At 49.2% G+C, this 19,985-nt stretch overlaps 1 protein-coding gene across 8 annotated transcripts in view; it reads left to right on the top strand.

The window, feature by feature from the left end:
- Window positions 1-19,736, top strand: part of FAM110B (family with sequence similarity 110 member B) — a 224,030-nt gene extending 204,294 nt beyond the window's left edge. For 5 of the 8 annotated variants that reach the window (XR_011996651.1, XR_011996652.1, XR_011996650.1 and 2 more), the window contains one exon: window positions 16,690-16,829. Coding sequence is in view for 2 of the 8 variants with exons in the window: in XM_072734697.1 (XP_072590798.1) it covers window positions 17,016-18,134 (1,119 nt within the window). In the remaining 6 variants the exon portion in view is untranslated. Of the gene's footprint in view, window positions 1-5,388; window positions 5,704-16,689 lie in introns of those variants that run through there. The other 3 variants (XM_072734697.1, XM_072734698.1, XR_011996654.1) reach the window with 2 other exon arrangements.
- The last annotated feature ends 249 nt before the right edge of the window (window positions 19,737-19,985 follow it).

Here is a 19,985-nt window from a genome sequence, read left to right as displayed (position 1 = left end):
CTTAACTGACTGAGCCCCCCAGGCACACACCCCCACACACCGAAAGGCTATGTTTTGAATATTCCCAGTGTACCATAGCATTCCAGTTCTAGCTAGAGAACTAGACCCAAGGATAAAATTAAATTGTCCAGCTATAGGGCAACATTTAATAGATACTTTTCAGGATGACTTTTTTTGGGAGGGTGGGGCGACTCATCTAAAAGAACCTTTCCCATCTATCAGAGAAGGATGACTTACAGAAGTGTTGTCTTTGCCCCGCAATTGGAAGAAATGGATTTTGGAATGACACATTACTTTTCATGGGTGTCAGGGGAAGTAGGTCACTTTATAGTATTTATCATAATATTTGAAAAAGCTGACATTGAAAAATGAGAAGTTGAATATTGAGTAGCTCTTTGTCCAAAGACTGGAAATGGATTACTGAGATATTTTCTTCTGAGATAGACAATAGCTTTTTTTATATAGTTTCCTGTCTCCTGTTTCTCCCTAAGATAAATTTCAATTTAATGGTCAATTGTAGCTTCATAAAAGGACTCATATTGTCTTTATTTATATATATATTTTTGGCTTCATTTATTGAAATATTTTCCTAGATATACTTGTATACTTGTAAGAAAGCTCTAACCAACTTGTGCTCCAGAAACAATTGGAGAGATCCAGAGCCTTAGTAAGTAAAAGAGGTGAACACTTAAAAGCCTCCATCTATCTTTAAAGCTATTAAACAAAAGAGAAATATCCAGTGCCCTCCCTCTAGAAATCGATAAAGAATATTACAGAAGAGTTAGATTCCCTCTAAGCTAATGGAGGGGGAAATTACATGAATCAAAATGTTCATTTAGGAGACATGGGCATTGCGTCCAGTGGTTCCTAGTGATATCTCTCAGTTCAGAGCCAGTGGCCTCCTGTTGCATGTGTACCAAGTCCTGACTACAGGATTTAATGGCTCCATTTCTAAACTGCAGTTGTGGATAAATGTTTTCATTCTTTCTTTTTTTTTTTTTTTGATAAATGTTTTCTAAAGAATTTGGGATGACATGATATCAAAAATAAGCTGGCACATCACATGCAAATGTAACGCTCTGTTAGCGCGGTACATCATTGTTAGCCACCCAGCTCTTGATCACAGTAGAGGCTATTTCTGACCTCCAGGTATCAACCATGCCTTCCTTGCCCCTGTAATCATTTCTGAGCCCAATACATGGCTCCTCCATGGTTATTAACTTGGTCAGTCCATAAACTCATGGGGCATCTTCAGGGCCTGTGCACTGCTTAACATATATAATTCCATATACAGTCTGTATATGGAAACACACTGTGTAAGAAGTATGAGAATTTCAGAGGCATAAAAAAACGTAAGAGATCAACTATGGTGCAGATCCAGAACACCCAGAACAGTGTGGGAAGAAAGGTGGTCTGCTTGCAAAGCACAGGTGGGTCTCCATGGCCATGATTGACAAGATGTCCTGCCCCCTCTTCCTTCCCCTCTCATTCATCCAGCCCTCTTCATCCATACATACCTTCCTTTTCTTTACTATTCCCTGGAGGATTTAAAGTGCTTATCAGAAATAGTCTTGCCACTTTCTTGGGGCACCTGGGTGCCTCAGTCGGTTACTGAGGTTGTCTGACTCTTGATTTCAGCTCAGATCATGATCTTGGTTGTGAGATCCAGCTCCATGTCAGGCTCTACACTCAGCAAGGAGTCTAACTGAGAGAATTTTCTCTCTCACTCTCCCGCTACCAGCCCCCCAAAATGTTCTTGCCACTTTCTTGATACAGTGTATTCAGGTATTCTCTCAGCGCTTAATAACTTAGGACAATTTATCTTTAAATGTTTCTGCTAACTTCATGTTATGTCTTTGCGTTTTCTCTGTCCTCGTGTTCCTGTCTTCTTCCTTCGAGCATGGCATATTAAATCTGGGCAATGAGAACATTTCGGAGAAACAGACCTATTGGGAAGGCCCTGGACATGCACCTGTCCCACCCTCTCTCCCACGGCAGGAACCCCCTCTGAAATTTCTTAGCCTTTGTCTGCACAAACCCTTCCTGGGAGAAAGACCTCAGTCTTTACAGAGGAGTTAGTTCTAGTTCGGGATAGTTTTCATTGTTCAAAAACTCTTCAATCAATGTGCAGATTGCCTCTGCAGTGTCTGATGTTCCGTGGTAATATTTCTGCAGCTCATTAAAAAGAACGGTGGCTAACACGCATTGCCCCTTGCACTAAGGTAGGTCCTAGGGCCATCTGCATGGCACAGGTAAGGAACAAGAAGACCAGGGAGATGCGATGGCAGAGGGTGGAGCTGAACCAGAACCATGAGGATGCAGCCGCGTGAGCCCTGTCTCCTCATGGGCGCTGGCCTCCGGGATCACACATGCCTGGTCTGGGCACCTTCTTTGCTCAGCGCATTTGGGCCTCTCTGACGTCTCCGCCTCCCTCGCCGCTGGGTGGGTTACTAGTATTCCCTCCCTTTCGGTCTTTGGCTCTGCTCCCGGCTATTCTTCCTTAAAATGCAGACATCAGATCTCACTTTACTCTGAATTGTGCAGCCCGCTCGCTGGGATGCTGTGAACGCCGCACTCGGCGCCGGTGTCGCGGGCAGCGGGCACCTGCGGCGGCGCTGGCGCGTGGTAGACACTCGGTGGCTATTTGCCGGACGATTGAATTCCTGCCTCAGTTACTATATACTCTGCGGATTCGAGCTCTTTCTCCCTGGGGTCTCTGATTTCCCACTGGGTAAACTCCAAACTCACGGCGCAGCATGTTCTTCCTCCGTCTGTTAGGAGATGGAATTGTAACTGAGCAGGTGATCTGCTTTTGGCCGAAGGAGCGGCAAATGGAGAGTTGTCGCTTCCTGTCACTCTTCCTCGGTGGCGGTTTGTAATCTGTGCTGAGGGGGAGCTGCTGGCTCGCTGGGGTCCAGTAACAGCCCCACGGCAGCATCCCTGGTTTCCTGTGCATCTCGCAGCACCCCCCTGGCGCTCTTTGAGAGCCCTTGCCATTTAGAACCGTCTCCTCCAGTGTCCCAGGCCACTTACAAGACGTCCCATAGGGCCTTCTGGCCCCTCGAAGCCATCACTCACCACCTGTGTTAAAGTTTGGGGTTCTCGTGGTTATTCGCTTGTTCTCAGTACTTTTGTGTGATGTCTCTCTCCTGCATCTACTGGATCATATTGTCAATATACACACGTGCTGTCGTTGCTAGTGTCTTAAAGAAAAAAACCTCTCTCTATCCTGCTGACCCTCCAGCTGTCACCTCCTCTCAAAGCTCCTGAAACAAGCCGCCGACACCGTTCCATTTCTCTCCCCAGTAGACACTTGACCACACTCTTTTGACTAAAGTCAGCGGGTAATTTCCACCTTGCAACATCTTTGCTCTCCTCTAATCTTCAGCAACTATACCTAACCGGACCGTGTACTTTCTTTATTTCTCTAGCTTATTGCCATACCGGTGAGCTCCATATATGCTGTTCGTTTTGCTCATTGCCTGGCGTATAGTAGATGCTCAGTAAACATTTACTGAATGAACCAGGATGCTGCTGGTGCTTCCTGCATTCTAGACCTTCTGTGTATATAAACTTGCTTAAACATGTCCCCTTAGGGGTCTGCTCCCTTGAGAGCAGGGAGGTTATAGAACACTGTCTTTGTCATATCGAGTGAGTCTCTTTGGTGCCCTTTTATGGGCAAGCCCAGAGATGGGCTCAAGCTTCATCAAGACAGAGTTTGGTGTTTATCTCATCAGGTGGTGGCTAGATTTTTTTTTTTTTTTCTGTTGTTAAGAAGACAGTCTGATTTCCTTAGCAAGATATTGGTATCATCATTTTCCACTAAGGAGGGTGAAGTGAAATTTTGAGATCCCTTTAGAGAGTCTTACCAAAACGAGTTTTTATTGTCACTGACACAAATTGGATTTATTGGGCCAATCTTTTGTATTTTATGAATGCCTTCTCACAAAGTTTTAAGAACATCTTCCTGTCTCTTATTCCCCCTCACTGTGTTATCCTCTGGCACAACCAACACTGCTAACTGCAGTTTCTCCCGACAGATTCTGCTACCACAGCAGGAAGGAGGTTTTGTTATGAAAGCAGCCTGAGGCCTGGCATCATATGGTTGGGGGTGGTGACTTGGGAGCCTGCTCTGTTCTTTTGCCTCCCTTCCTTTCTGGCTCATGTCCAGATCCAGCCCCTCTTCACTCCTCACAGGGACAGATGTTTCCATGACTGTTCAGAGCAGTGCAAGGGCACAAGCTTAGAATACAGACAGACCTCAGGTTGATAACAAGCTTCTTCCAACTGACCAGCTTCAGGCAAGTCCCTTAAACTTTCTAAGCCTCAGTTTCCCCATCTGCTAATTAGGACAGATGATACCTGTTGGGCAAGGCTGACAAATATAAGGCATCCATCCCATCTGGCCTGAGGTCTGGCAGAGGAAAGGGAGTCCTCCCCACCACCACCACCACACACACACAAATGGTTGCTGCTCTATTTCTCTTTTTAGACTTAGTGACTATGCCGCAGATCAAAACTTGAGAGATCATGAAGCACGAAAGAAAACAGCCACCACGTTTTGGCACAAGCAAAATAATTCTTGTTAAAAAATAATGGAAAACTCCCTTTCTTACTAAATGAACCAAAAAATGCTAGGGACTGAGGAAAAAAAAACCTATTTCAAAAAGCCTCCCCCCTTTTACCACTTTGAATGAGTCCGTTTTCTTTTGTAAACAGGAGTGAGAAGCTTAAAATTAATCAGGATGGAGGCAGGTAGCATCATTTTAAAGTGAAAGCATGAAGGAAGGGAGTAAAAAAAGTTCATTGTATGTGAGTATATTTTTAAGGCAGAGTGTTCAGAGCTCATGGAAGATGCGTTTTGTCCATCCAGCAGTGTCTGTAGTTCTTTAGGTTTTTATCAGATGACTTTTACTATAGATTTGCATTATTGTAATCCTTAGAGAGCCCCTCAAGCGAGCAGCTGTGGTTTGTTTTGTTTGTTTTGGCAGCAGGAGCAGGGAGATGGGGAAGGAAGCAAAGCCTTTTTGATAGTTTTAGCTTTTGTTCTTTTACACTGAGGCGGAGTCACATCCTGAACTGGACACATGTGAGACAGGGTCCCTGCAAGAGATTCTGAACTCTGTTGTCACCTGTGTGAAGTGTGGTGCAGGGTGGATGAGAATCAGGCAACCTGTCCTCAGGTGTGTGTGGTGGGAGAGGAGAGGGTGGCAGAGGAGGGTTTGGGGTTCCAGGGCAGGGGGAAGACTATGGAAGTGGGCGTCAGAGAGCGTGGCCAGGAAGAGGGGATCCTGGCAGTAGGTGAGGATGGCCAGGTGGGAGAGGGCTGTGGCCACACACCCAGATGTATCCTGGTCACCAGTATCTCCTCCTCCCTCCTAATGGCAGCCTGCCTCCAGACACATCTCGACTGAACTGCCTACCAGCGCCAACGGTTTGGCCTTCTGCCTGCTGCTGTAGTTGCTGGGAGCTCCGAAGCAAGAGCTGGAATGGGCCTGGGCATGTCAGATGAACTTACTAGTCATTCCTGAGTTCCTTGTCACCTGGACCCAAAAATAATATTTCAAGTGCAAATTGTGGTGAGACCTTCCTTTGTGCCATTCTAGGTTTGAAAATGATTGGTGTAAGATGCGTTACGTGCTAACAATTAAAATACGTGCTGCAAAACTAGACGTCTGTCTACTTCCATATCTTACTTTGAGAATTATTAGTTGTGCCACATTTCACCCTGAACCCTTAAAAATGAACAAATACGGTTGTCGTTTCTGAGTACACTTGAGGCAAAGAACTAGTTGTTCTAACAGCTGCCATACTAAGGGTGATTCAAGAAATAGAAAGTAATTCTGGGTGCTCCTTGGCAAATGAGAGCAACAGTATGTGTTGGTTTGCTTTAAGTGAACTTAGTTGGTATACTTGAAAATTCTACCTTGTACTTATTTCCCTTTGGGCCATATTTGTGCTCTAAGCAGAATTCAGTGCTAATCTGATCAGAAAGTTGTAAATGAACAGTTTCTGTGTATTTGTGTGCTCTTGCCCGTACCCTCCAATCAAAAGGAGGCACTTTGAGTGTTTCAGATTTCTCAACAATTTAGTCCAAGTTTTTTTTTACTTCCCAAGCTTTTCATCTAACATCTTCTTTGAGTTTTTACAATATAAAATGTTGTGCTAGATCTTCTCCTGGGTATTTAGCATTTTACATCAGCCTACTATGTGCGTGGCTGGCAGCTTTTCTAGAAATAGCAATAAAATGCATGTGATTCCTGCTCCCCAATGCTGTGTAGTAAGAGAGTATGAAATCGCAGTCTTACCTTGCTTTTGTTGTTCTTTTTAATATGGTTCTCATGATTTTCATCAAAGTTCAGTTAACTTTGACAGATCTGCAGTCAGCGGTATCAAGAAAGAAAATTAATGAATGGAACCCAATTTATAAACACTTTACTTTCTCTGCTTGTGCATTTAAGCTGTTAGCAAATAGCATGGTTATTTGATTTAACAAAAGTTAGGAAGGTAAACAGTAAATAGTAAATACCTATTTGCTAAACAGTAAATAGCCAAAAGAGTAGATTTTAGGAACTAAAATATAATTAGTGTGAGTTCCTTAGCCATATTACTTAAACATAAGACATTTAAAATGCATCATACGTATCTTTTTAAGAGCAGTGACAGTGGGACCTTGTGAGATGGGCCAAGGTGTACTATACAGACTTGGGTGTGGATCATTCACCTGCTCAGTAGCTGAGTATCTTACTTAGCTTTCACCATCCGGACATCAGTTTCTTCATCTGTAACATGGGGACATATAACACTTGCTTTAGAGACATTGGCAGGATTGAATTTAAGAACCTGCAAGATGCATTAGAACAGTCCTGGGGACATCCTATGTGCTTACTAAGAAATAGTCATCGTTAACAGGTTAAGTTTTAAACATAATACATAGGAATTTACCTAATCCACTTACAGTGCACTTGTCCACTGCCCAAAAAGATGCTGCTTTGCTTTCTCTCCCTTCAAGTTGAAAAATGTTTCATGATTTTAACTTAACACACTTTCATGTGTATTTGAGAGCAAATATCCTTTGCCCCAAAGGCTGATCCCTAGAAATGAAAAATATTTTCGGACACAAAGGTTCGGTCTGTATTGCCATCCTTAATCTTTGTTACTGTACGTATGTGCCACCGTCGCTGTAGAATACAAGTTGACACAGCTAAAGGACAAGGCAATTCGCATAGTGCAAATGCTTAAAATGGATGTTGGGGGGAGAGCTGGGTACAGGGTCCCCAGATCTGCACGGTGGTGGATTATTCTGGTCAGGGCTCTCAGAGGCCATTCACAAGTACTTAGCCTCCATGCCAGGGGGGATCAAACAGCCCTGAGGGAGTAATCGTGAGGATGGATGGGGTGGCACTCTTAGCAGTATCTCCCTGAACAACACACATTGCTGTTAGAGTTCATAATCTGTGAGATCGTTGAGCCCTGCAAGATCCTTGGGCTCCTGGTCTGCCTAACTAGGGAATCCAGCTAACAGTGAGACCCACGGTAACTAGTGGGTCTTCTAAAGCCTGTGATTTGAGTGTACTAGTCTGTAGAAAAGGACAGTGGTCTCTTGAACTCAACTTTCACTTGGAATTTGGCCATGGCCTCCCACATTCTCACAGCTGAGCATAAAGCCGCATAAAACTCTCTAGGAGAGGATAAAAGCTTTCGAAATTGGGATCGCGATATGTTTGTTTGGAGAAGGCAGGCAGTCCTATTGGTGGGTTTTCATTAGGAATTCCAGTAGCTCTGCTTTTTAATTACTTGTAGTTATTTTCCTTAAGCAAGCCATTTTACTGGCCAGTGATTTTTGGCGCCAGCTACACGCTACAGCTATAGATTGATTTCTATAATCTCAGGTGAAAGGGCAGGTCTCCCCCACACTGGAACAAGTTAGCGGCCCTCTTGTAGCAACATTTTCTTTACCTTTGGCCAAGGAAGAATGTTGAACCAGAAATGTGATTTCTTTTTTTTTCCCCGCTGATGCACCGTTCTGTTTTCTTTTCTTTGTCTTAGATAGGAGAAAGGCATTTTAAAAGAAACCCATAAGATTTTTTATAATGGATTGCCTTCGAAATGAAAATGAAGCATTTGAATACATTTTCTAAATGACCTTGGAGAATGACATTGGAGAATCCATCATGGATTGAGATTTGACCTGCTATTTTTCTCCTACCAATTTTAGGTTTGATTTCATTTTTAATAATGGCTTTATTATTTACTCTAGCCCGGTTCACTCATAACTGTTTGCTTTGAAATGCGAAACCACATATTTTCTCTGTAACTCAAATAAAAATGGGGTCATGCGAATGACCTTTCCGACAGAAACGGCATAGTCCATCCGCTTTGACAGAAATAGCACGTGCACACACACTGTCGCTCCAGAGTAATGGAATCATTTTAAGACAAAAGATCATTCAGTTACCGTAAAGCCTGAAATCTAATGACGGTGATTATCAGTGCCAAGTTGTGGACACTGGGGACGAAATTTAATAACTGCTCACATTTACTGAGCAAACGTGGTGCCGAATTCCACGCTGAGCACTTTCAGTGTATTACCTCCCGGAATTCCCACATCAGCCCTAGGAAGTATAGGAGTCATTATCCACAAATGAGGAAACTGAGGTTCCCTGAGCTTGAGTAAAACTTACAGGTAATCTGTGACCCTGGGAAGTGGCCAGGCTGTGGAGGAAGCACAGTTGACCTTGACCCTAGGACCTGGGCTCTGAACCAAAGAGGGGCGGGAATCCAAAGGCCAAAAGGCCACCTGAAGGATACTCTGTAGAACCCTTTTGTTTTCTGCCCAGGATTCATGATGGGTAAACAGGAAGTGGGGTACTCTCCCCCACCCCCACTCTGGGCCCTGAGAGGTCACCCTGCCGAGTTCTCCTTTCCACCCCTGGGATGAAATCTCAGATGGGACCTATAGCCTCTTCAGTTCGTCTTGAATAATTGAAAGTTCTCAGATCAGTTTCAGGATGAAAGAGCCCAGTCCAGCATTTGTCAGGACGAGAACTCCAGCCTCTCCTCCAGTTGAAATTCGCTTCTCCCTCTTCCAGCTCAGGCCTGTGTGGGCTTGGAAGGGGAGGAGGAAAATCTGCTGGGCAAAGGGGACGAAATAAACGTGGTGGGCTTCCCCCCTCCTTCTTGCTCCAGCTCCTTTCCCACTTGTGATTAGGTGTCACATCTGACCTCTCCCACAGGTCCTGGGACACTGTGCGAATATGCAGGGCAGGCGGGGTGCGAAGGGGAAAGCCACAAGGCTCCCCTCCTTGGCTCTTGACACCTGGGATCTGGTGACCTGGGGGCTTTCAGAGCGGGCTCTTTGGGGTTTCCCGGGGACAGCCACATCCCTCCCACCGCTAAGGGGTGCTCACAGCCTTCCCCTCGGTGCAGGGCCGCTGGCTTCTTTGGGGGTGAATCTCTGGGGGAATTCCTTTACCATAACCCCAGACCACCTTTTCCCAAGTTCGTATGCGGACCTGGAAACTCCCACGCCTGTACTCGTGGAAACACAGCTTCCTCTCCCTGTTTGAGGCCAGGGTAAGCATACAGAGCCACTGCCCTCCGTCACATCAACAGCAGGGAGCTGGAGCCTGCCCTTGCTCCTGCTCTCCTAAAGCAAAGTTGTCTCCCTTCCGCCTTCGTTTGCCCACCTGACATGAGGAAACACCGTGGGTGACAGTTTGCACCCCCTCCGCTCTCCCCCCCCCAGCCTTGCTCAGCTCACGGTGCCACCTGGAGGATGTTTCCATAGCGCAGTGCCGCCTCCACCCGGAGAATAACTGTCGCACGTGTATGGGAAGGCAGGCCCAGGCGTCGTGCCCCAGCACGTTGTACGGGAGCCAGTGAGACAGACTCCCTTCTGCGTCCGGATCTGTGAAGTCGTCCAAAGCTGAGGGTTGGCCTGTCCCGCCTCTGCGCGCTCCCTGCAACATCTGTCTCTGTCCCGCAGATGTGGAGGATGCACGTGGCAGGGGACAGTGCTGAGACGTGGGGAGGTGGTTTGCCCAACGTGTGGAAAATTAAAACAAAGCAGTGGAAACCTAGGGCAAATCTGAAGACCTCCTCTAGCCCACTGAAAAACTAAACTGCAAAAATGACGAGGCTACCAGAATCAAAAGTCGAAATGTTAGTAGGAAAAGCCCCTGGCTTCCAAGAATACACAGAGTGATCCTGCGGCCGGCCAGAAACCGTGTCACTTGCAGCCCGGGAGCTGATGCTGACAGCAACTCCGAGGTCACAAAAGGGAAGAAGATTCAGTCGTCAGAATTACAGATGAGCGGGATTCACCGGACGATAAGAAAGCACGAGGCACGTCATCCAGTAATTGAGAAAGTACAGCCCCTGCAAGGGCTGTGGTTCTGACTTAATGCTTCCAGATGGTTGGCCCTCTGGCTTCTTAGTTTCTGTTCAGTCAGTACTGTGCGAATTCTGCCTGGGTTTGTTTTTGTTTTTGTGGGTTTTTTTTTTTTTTTTTGGTGACTTCCCCATTTACTTTTCTCATTTCACTCCTTTGCTTCTGCCTTGTTTGCAAGTTACTCTGCAGCATTAAAAGAAACGAGTACAAATGGGTATGCACTCGGAAGGGAAATATGAAAACATGGCATATTAACTAAAATGGATAAATGAGTATCTTCCAAGTGGAATGGCCTTGCTTCCTTTAGCCCACAGAACTAAACATCATTTATAATACATTTTGCTTCTAAATGGAATTTTTTTGTGATAACCACGGGATTGTTCACTTGGTGCAGTGTGTATGAAGGTGACAAATTCTCTGAGGCCCTGCTGCTTCAGAAAACATCAGAGGCAGAGGTACGGGCAGATGCGTGCGAGCACACAGCTGGTCTGGAGGAGCTGCCATCGTTGGGTTTGGCTCAGGCCTGACATGCAGAGGACGGAGGAGAGTGTGTAGCTCACCACAAACGGCTCCTCGGTAGTCAGCCTGGAAGCCCAGAGTCGGCTCAGCACACCCCCTCGCCTTCCACACCCCGTCCAGGTGCCAAGTGTGGCACCTCACCAGCATCTCTTGAAATTGTCCACACTTCTCTCCATCCCCAGAGACACCGTCCTCATCATTGTTTAGTGAATGAAAAGCGTCTGTGCCCATATCCAGCCTTCTCCAATCCCATAAAGAGGTGGGAACTATCATCATCCCATTTTGGAGATGGAAAATTTGAGGCAGAAAGGGATAGTAACCTGCCCAAGGTTACTCAGCCTTTACGGGGCTGAGGCAGGATCCAGACCCAAAGGCGGCTGCTCTGAGCCCGGCCATGGTCTCCCTCCTCTACAGTACTGACTGGCCTCTCGGCAGTCCCTCTGGCTCCCTTCTCCTGCCACCCATGCTCTGCCACCAGGGGGATTTCTTAAAAATACAGATCTGACCATGTCACTGATGCTTCACTCCCCTCCAGCGTGCTCCCTGTACTCTGCCTCTACCCCCACCACCTCCACTGGTGGGTCTCTGATCCCTGTCCCCCTAGCACTCCACACCAGCTACTGGCTGTCTTTGAAGTTTCTGGAATGTACCATGAACTCAGTAGACAGCCTCTTTGAGAGTGGATGCCCCTGCCTCCCGTGCCTTTACTCCAGATCCTCACCGCCCTTCATCTGACTTCTGAGAAGTGGTTTGTAGGGAAGGACACCTTTGGGACAGTCCTGCCACATTTGTCACCAGCATTATTCAGTTCATACTTGTCATATGCATGCTGGATCTTTTTTTCTAAATTGTCATGACTTTCTGTTTCTTTACACCTGACACTTAATTGCTCCATCAACAAGTACTAACTGAGCACAGCCCATCATTCAGTGAGCACTCCTATATTGTGAGGGCATTTCTCTTACATTTGTAAAGAATTCCAAAGTTAACATCGTCAGTGAAACTCTGGATTTTTACTTCATTGACGAGGATGTTTCTCTGTCCTTAAGTGGGATTTAAAAATAGAGCTGCAAGGGTGACCCTCCCAGCAAGTCAGTGGCACAAATAGTATTACAAAAAAAAAAAAAAAATCAGAAAGCAACATGGCACAATTTTATACATATCGTCAGTGTTCTGTGAGCAGGCATATTAGGAAATTAAATCTTTTTTTCAAGAACCCTTCTTAACCTCAAAGGTCAGCTGCTTTTTTTGTCATTTGCCGCCAAGAACATTTGACCCGAAGATGTTTTCAAGCTCACCAAATTCAACACATTCGATTGGCACAGACAAGGTCACGACGCTGAGAGGTTTGATGATTGGAAGTTGAATTAGACTCCCAATGGACAGTGTCATTACCACCTTTTCTGTGTCGTGACACACGTGGGAAATGGCCAGTCTTCACATATTTAAGAAACTTCTGTGGGTGGATCTGGGACTCCGTTCAATCCCAGGGTCCCCGCTCTAACTGCAGTGCTTTCTTCCTATTTAAAATTTAATGGCCAATTAAGCATCAACTGGCGCTTGCTTTTTACTTACCAGAAGCACCCGGCCCACAGTGTTTCATAAATGAATCTTAAAATCAGGAGAGTTTCTGCAGACATCTGGGTTTGCCACTTCCACGGTGAGCGGCAGTCCCTATGGCAACCCTAAGCTGGGGGGTCCCTTCGGAAGGCCACTGCCACCCGTGATCAGCCTGACTGCAGAAGCATTTGACGCGCCTTGTGCCTGGTGCCTAGATTCCAGGAACTTTGCCTTTAAGCATTTTTCATATAAAGTATATGCTTTGAGGCTCATTTTCTCTCCCTAACGGCCTTCAGGGTTGCAAATGCTCCTGGTCCTAGAGCGCTGGGTCTTCCCAACATTACATGTTACCTAGCAGCCCCTGTGAGCAGCTGGCAAGTTTGGAGTTGGAAAGATTCAGGCCACTTTGGTTTTTAAAGTTTTGAACTCTCTAGTTGCTATGTCTCCAAAGCCCCAAACCGGAATTCATTTAAGAGGCAAGAGAGCTTGCCTTGTTTTCTCCTGTGCCAGAGGCGTTTCGGTTCTAACCTGATGCTCGAAACCTAGGGTACTGTACTGCTGTACTGACAGCAGGGGGCTGTTGTCCCCTTCCCCTGGCCACCCAAGGGCTGGACCAGCTTCCTGGGCATCACCCGGGATCTTCGAGATACCCAGAAGCCCGGGTCCCACCCCAAATCCACTTCAGGACCCTGCCTTTCAAGGACATCCCCAGGGATGCTCAGGCACATTCAGGTTTGAGAAACTGCTAGTGTGAGTGGGAGTCACTGTCTGTGGCCCCCACTGTCCCTGGCCACTGGGCCCCTTCAGCCTCCCCACCCGGAGCAGGACTCCTGCACAGCTAACCGTGACCCCTGGAGCCCCACTTCGCCATCGGAAAGGAGCTGGCGGGGCTCTGCCCCCCCCCCCCCAAGCCAGATTGCTGTGGAGTTCGTGGCAGGCCCTGATTCAGTGGACCATTTTGTACCTCAGTTCGCCAAGCTTCATTCTCCAGTTCGTTTTATTAGTCTATGAAATTTTCAAATGGATATTAAATGGGGTAGAATGTAGCCAGGTAATTTGTGAGTGAAAGTTTCTCTCTCTTTCCAGCTTATGTTCCCCCTTCTTAGGGATCAAGCAGGACTGTATAATTACTGTTGTTTATGAATCCTATGCAGCTGAGATCTAATTCTGCTTCCCTGGAAGAAGATGAGGAAACACAAGCCTCTCCTGGCCTGTTCTCATCAGAGCCTAGGCGCACCTGGGGGGTGTCAGAGGCTGGTGAAAGGGGCTGCAACAGTGGCAGGGAGCGGGGAGGGGGGGTAGGTGGAGACCATGTGCCACAGTGCTCCTTGAGCATAGTTCCTGGCTGTCACATTAATGGCATCAAGATGTAGCCCCAGGTATCCAGCCAGGTGTGTCATCTACCCTTTGACCAGCCTTTTCAAACGTACTTGGTCTACATCGTAACAAAGTCTATACTCCGGAACTCTGGGAATATACAGCTCTGTCCCAGCAGCACTGTTTAAGCATTGAAAAAAATTTTAAAGACCGAGAAGTTAGAAATTATACAAGCATTAGAAAAAGAAGCAGCCTGAGCCACCTTCATTATTTTTGAAGTAGGTAGTTTGCTGGCTAAAACAGATCCTCTGGCACCCAACTTGTTCCTCTTTAGCATTGTCTTACACTTTCCATTCTTCCAGGAAGATGATTTTTCTCGTCCTTCTCCAAAGGGTCCAGATTAAAACTTTTAAACTCTGAACACAGTCATCTGTAAATATAAGTGTGCTGAAAATTATTAGGGAAATTGGGAATGACAGACAAAAGAGAGAGGGAAGGAGCGGAACGAAAAGGAAATGAAGTGGAAAGCGGTTACGGTCACTACCTTTCCAACATAATCCCTTCACACTGGTTTTGTTCTAGAAACTGCTCCCTAAGGTTAGATGGCTTGGAGCGGTTGGGAGTTCCTGCAGGAGCCCTCCTGGGGGCATCTGCCTCTGTTTACCCATTTTCACGCCCTTTTTTCCATGAAGAAGGCAAACAGCGTGAAAGCAGGACTGTCAGCTTCCTGACACATGCACCTGCCTGGTCAATAGACTGGTGTCCATCAATCCTGTGGGTTGAGAGGAGCGATTTTTATGAAGTGTTCAGTAGATGTTCAGTGTTCAGTGTTCTGATAGTCTCAGAGCCCATCTTAACAGACAGGGCATGCTGGGAAGTTGTGTCAGTGGTGGGGGATTCTTGGACTTCTGGTCCTAGCAGGATGGAATTGGAAGGGAAGACAGTCATACAGGCCACCATGGGCATCAGTGCCAGTTCACTTTATATGATAAGGACAACTCATCATTCAGGAAATGTTTTCCTAAGAAGAGTGAATGCAGGAAGCTGTGTGCAGTCACGTGCCAATAGTCCCATGTACCATTTTGACATTGGAAAAAGTCCACTCCTTCTTAGCTCCTCAGAACCACATGATTTAGAGGGAGAAGGGGTCTGGGGAAGCTCATCCAAAACGTGGCCCTTCCTGGGGAGGGCAACCCTCTCTCCAGCACTGTGGATGTGATCCAGTGGGGTTGCCTCTGAGCCCAGGCTCTGCTACCTGTTCTGGCTCTGAGCTCCTCAGTGAAGGGGGACCCCATTTCACCTTCGCGGTCAGTCAGGTGGGCCCAGGGTGGTGGATGAAGAAATGCAGAAGGTTCCGCAGAGAAATTGCTGCTCCCCTCCGGCATCTCATTCAAAATTTGTTCAAAGAAAGGATCTCGCTTAATCTTCATGAGAGGGGGGAGGAGGTGGCTTTTTCAACTAAATTGAAGTATCATAATAGAACTGCACAATTAAAGGAAGTCATTATGTAGGAATTGCCTTGGGGCTTCTCAAGGCTCGCATAGGAAAATATTTTTATTAGAACAAATCCTTTTGCAGATTACCGGAATTGTCTCTTAGCAAAACATGGCGATGGGTGTATTTGGAGATTTAAGTTTTAAAAGATGTTAAGGGAGAACTACCAGGCTTCCTTTCCCCCACCTCCAAGCTTGTTAGTAATAGACTCTCCATTTTCTTACCATGAGAGCAGATGATTTCATAGTAAAGCCACTATATTTATTCTGTAAATTAGTTATTTGATGTTGGTTGAAAATATTACCCTTAATATTCCTAATTCTAACCAAAGATGCTGACAAGGTCTGTAACCAGTTACCCTCTGGGATGCTGATGGGTTCACAAATGTTCTCCATCGGCAGTAATAGGCAGAGGAGTTACTCTTAGAAAAATGCTACATATATTATTGTGCACTAAGTAGAAAGACAGCTTATAAATTTATACTGGGGGTATCCATAAATGTTTCCCTTAGACTGGTTTTGGTTGAGGCAGGGGGGGGTCAGATTGTTCAGAGAGCCATGACTAGTAAGGCCGTGAATAATCAACTATTATACCAGTTTTCTGTAAAGTAACATATTTAGGTGTGATTGACCTCCTAAGATTTTATTCTCCGTTCCCTGGGGGGGATCTGGGGAACTACATACCACAAAGAAAAACTTTTGATTTCTGCTCGTTAAGGGTAAAAAAAAAAAACAACCATGGAGCACTTTTATAATCAAATTATCTAGGTACGAGGTTCATCCGGAGGTATTTCTCAGTTTTCTTGTTTAGTTCAGGACTAACCTTGTTAGGGGGAAGAGTCAGTCCATGCCTGGCCTTGTCTCCGGGAGGAGATGCTCTCAGACACGCTGGTTGGCAGGAGTAGGAGGACTCCAACGTGCGTTTGCGAAGTTGTTTCATCTTTGCTGCCAGTCCCATCTCTTGCCAGATTTCTCCGTTTCGGGAGAGTTAACACAAGCGCGCGTTTCAGATGTTAGCGGGGGATTGGGCAGTAAGAAGTCACAGGTCGGGCTCCCGGAGGAGGAGACGGAGCCGAGCGGACAGGGATGGGGGAGCGCGGGGAGCGCGGGGGCGATGCGCGGGGAGCGCGGGGAGCGCGGGGCGATGCGCGGGGAGCGCGGCTGCACCTTCTGCAGGGTTTCCCGGGTTTGGTGCTCGGGAAGGCGCCGGGCGTGATCGGGGGCGGGGGCGGGGGCGGGCCCGGGGAGGCGGCGGCCAGGGCCCGCGCGGGGGCAGCCCGGCCCGGCTGCGGGGCCCGGGCGCGGGGCGGGGGCGGGGGCGCGGCGGGGGCGCGGCGGGGAGGCTGCCGCCGCCGCCGTGATGTCACTCGCCCCTCCTAACCCGCGGTTGGTCGTTGTGTGTTTCAGCTCTGCCTGCGGTGAACACAAAGACCTGGAGGAGACTCCCACATCCTCCGGGGAGAAGAAAGGAGGCGGCGCAGCCCATCGGGGCGGCTCGTGGCTCGAGGCCTCCGGGGGGCAGCGGACGCGGCGGGCGGCGGCGGCGGCGGCGGCGGGGAGCCCTGAGATGCGGCGGCGCCGCGGCGGCGCCCGCTGACCCCCTGCCCCGGCCCCGGCCCCGGCGCCGCCCGCCGCCCGCCGCCCTTTGTGCTTCGTGTACATGTGTCTGCCCAGCGCACCCGGAGGCGCCCAGACCCGAGTCCACCACGGCCGCCGGGGAGAGACCGCCCGCCATGCCCACGGAGACGCTGCAGACGGGCGGCATGGTGAAGCCGGTGAGCCCCGCGGGCACCTTCACCTCGGCCGTGCCGCTGCGCATCCTCAACAAGGGCCCCGACTACTTCCGCCGGCAGGCCGAGCCCAACCCCAAGAGGCTGAGCGCCGTGGAGCGGCTGGAGGCCGACAAGGCCAAGTACGTCAAGAGCCAGGAGGTCATCAACGCCAAGCAGGAGCCCGTGAAGCCGGCCGTGCTGGCCCGGCCCCCCGCGTGCGCCGCCGCCAAGCGCGCCCTGGGCAGCCCCACGCTGCGGGTGCTGGGCGGCCACGCCAAGGCCGAGGGCGGCGCGCAGCGCGAGAGCCTGAAGCTCGAGATCCTCAAGAACATCCTCAACAGCTCCGAGGGCCCCGGCCCGGGCTCGGCGCACAAGCTGGGCGCGCGCAACTGGCCCCCGCCGCGGCCCGACGCGCCCGACGCGCACCGGCACTCGTTCGCCGAGGCGCTGCAGGTGTCCCCGGCGCAGGAGGGCGCCCACGCGGGCAGGCGGCCCGAGCCGGCGGCCGACCCCCTCCTGCACGCCTCGCACAGCTCCTCGGACGTGCGCAGGCCGGCGGGCGCCCGGCCCCTGCGCGCCATCCCCTGCAGCAGCTCCGCCCCGCCGCTGCCGCCCCGGCCCCAGGGCGCCGCCGTGGCCGTGGCCGTGGCCGTGGCCGCCGCCGCCGCCGCCAAGGGCCCCGAGCCCGCCGAGCCCGCCGAGCCGGCCTGCGGGGTCAGCCGGAGGCCCTCGCTGCAGCGCTCCAAGTCGGACTTGAGCGACAGGTACTTCCGCGTGGACGCGGACGTGGAGCGCTTCTTCAACTACTGCGGACTGGACCCCGAGGAGCTGGAGAACCTGGGCATGGAGAACTTCGCGAGGGCCAACTCCGACATCATCTCGCTCAACTTCCGCAGCGCCAGCATGATCAGCTCGGACTGCGAGCAGTCTCAGGACAGCAACAGCGACCTCAGGAACGAGGACGGTGCCAATGACCGGGTGCCCTACGGCATCTCCGCCATCGAGAGAAACGCCAGGATCATCAAGTGGTTGTACAGCATCAAACAGGCCAGAGAGTCCCAGAAGGTCTCCCACGTGTAAGACGGGCGTGCGCGCCTTGGAGGGGCCGGGGGGGGGGGGGGGGGTCCCTGTCCGCGCACCCGAGGGCGTGAAGGTCGTGAGGTCTCCTTGAAGTGTCCTGAGCTGTGAAGGTCGTGAGGTCTCCTTGAAGTGTCCTGAGCTGCTGCGCTTTGTGTTGCTCGTTGCGCACCGTCTCCAAGCCGCACCGTCTCCAAGGTGCACCGTCTCCAAGTCGCACTGTCTCCAAGGTGCATGCCTGTCAACCTGGGGACCCGCCAACCTGGGGACCCGCCGGCCTCCGCGTGCACCTGTCGCTGCAGAGCCCGGCTCAGGCCCAGCACGACGCCGCCGGCCCAGGGGCTCGGGCCAGAATCCGGTTAGGGCCTCGCTCTTAAGCGAAACTGTTTACACGACAACGGTGTACGACTTCTCCGGTATTTATGTGGTTCTTGTGTTTTTCTATCCCGCGCTACTGTGTCTTAATTAAAAGTTTTATCAACTGGCTTTGAAGTCGGGAGTAGAATCTTTTTGAAATAAAAAGCCGACTCGCCCACGGGTGAGGCCGAAACAGTGGGGGAGATCGGTGGGATCCGCCGCCAGACAGATAACGGGGACGGACCCGAAAGAGAACCGGGCCAGCGTTTTCTGAGCGAGAAAGCGGTGAGCCTGACGGTCGTCATTCGCGCATCGGAGTTCTCCGGCCACTCGCTTTAAAGTGATGGCTGGGGCCTCAGTGCTACGTTTTGTGTCCGATTTAAGTGTGTAAATGTTGGTGCTTCCTGTGTAACACTGACCCCAGGGAAAGACAATCAGAAACCATGAAGGTAATCAAGTCTAAGAGTTTGGGGGGAGGCGGGGAGGGGGCTTTTGTTGATACTGTTCTGATTTGGCTTGATTCCAAAAGTTCTACTATTAATCATTTGGTGGCAATGGCCATCCTAAAGCTGATACTAAATGTCTTAAAAAAAAAAAAAAAAGTCGTTTGTTTTTTTGATCAAGAACTGATTCTAAAAAAAAAAAAAAAAAGAACTGATTCTATGCTGACTCTCTCCCTCCCTCCCTGTGTTGTTGGTTTTTTCGGGAGAGGGGCGCTGGGGGCTTGTGCAGGGTCGAGCTATGGGAAGACATGAACACGAGTGGGGACACCAGCCGTATCGGTGCAGAACCTCCCAGGTCAAAGGGAGCACCTTCCTTTCCTAGCTGAACCCTATCTGAGCAGTGCGATTGTGTTGTCCTGCATATGTTCTCCTCCTCCTAGTGTCACGGCGCTAGAAAGCTGTGGAAGCAAGATGCCATGCCGTGTAGCTCTTCCACCCTTTGGTCTCTGTCGACTTATTTCCATTCTCCCCAGTAACCTGTCCTGCGGGTGGTCAGTTAGCTGTGGACCAGCTGACAGTTGCGGTGCGGTGGCCGGGAGGGAAACGTGTAGCCGTCTGCTCCATTGCTCTGTAGTCCTGCTCTGAACCTCTCAGCAGCGCTACCTTAGACTTCATCAGCTAACGGGCAACTTTTTATGGTGTGTAAATGCTGTAAGACTTTGTACATACTTCAGTTGTTATGAAATCTTTAAGAAAAAAAAAAAGAAAAAGTGACGCTAATAAATAGCTCTGGTGCAGGCACTAATGGTGGTGGTTTCTCTTTGTCCTTTTCTTTGCTCCGGCCCCGAAAAGTTTGACTTTGGACTGTGAGCCAGAAAGCAGATTTTTGATAGTCTCGAAGGAACTTTTTTTTTCCCTCCCTCATTAAGTGACTTTGGCCATATCACAGTTATCCTGAACAGTGATGTGCTTTTGCTAAAATGGTTTCGTCAAGGTTCCTAAAATATGCTGCCTCTTCTTTACTTAGTTCGCACTTGCGTTATTTTTACCTTTT

Source organism: Vulpes vulpes, chromosome 13 (genome assembly GCF_048418805.1).
Source record: "Vulpes vulpes isolate BD-2025 chromosome 13, VulVul3, whole genome shotgun sequence".
NCBI classification, from domain to species: domain Eukaryota; kingdom Metazoa; phylum Chordata; class Mammalia; order Carnivora; family Canidae; genus Vulpes; species Vulpes vulpes.
The sequence above is the reverse complement of the archived record's forward strand: the minus strand, read 5'-3'. Positions and strand labels throughout refer to the sequence as shown.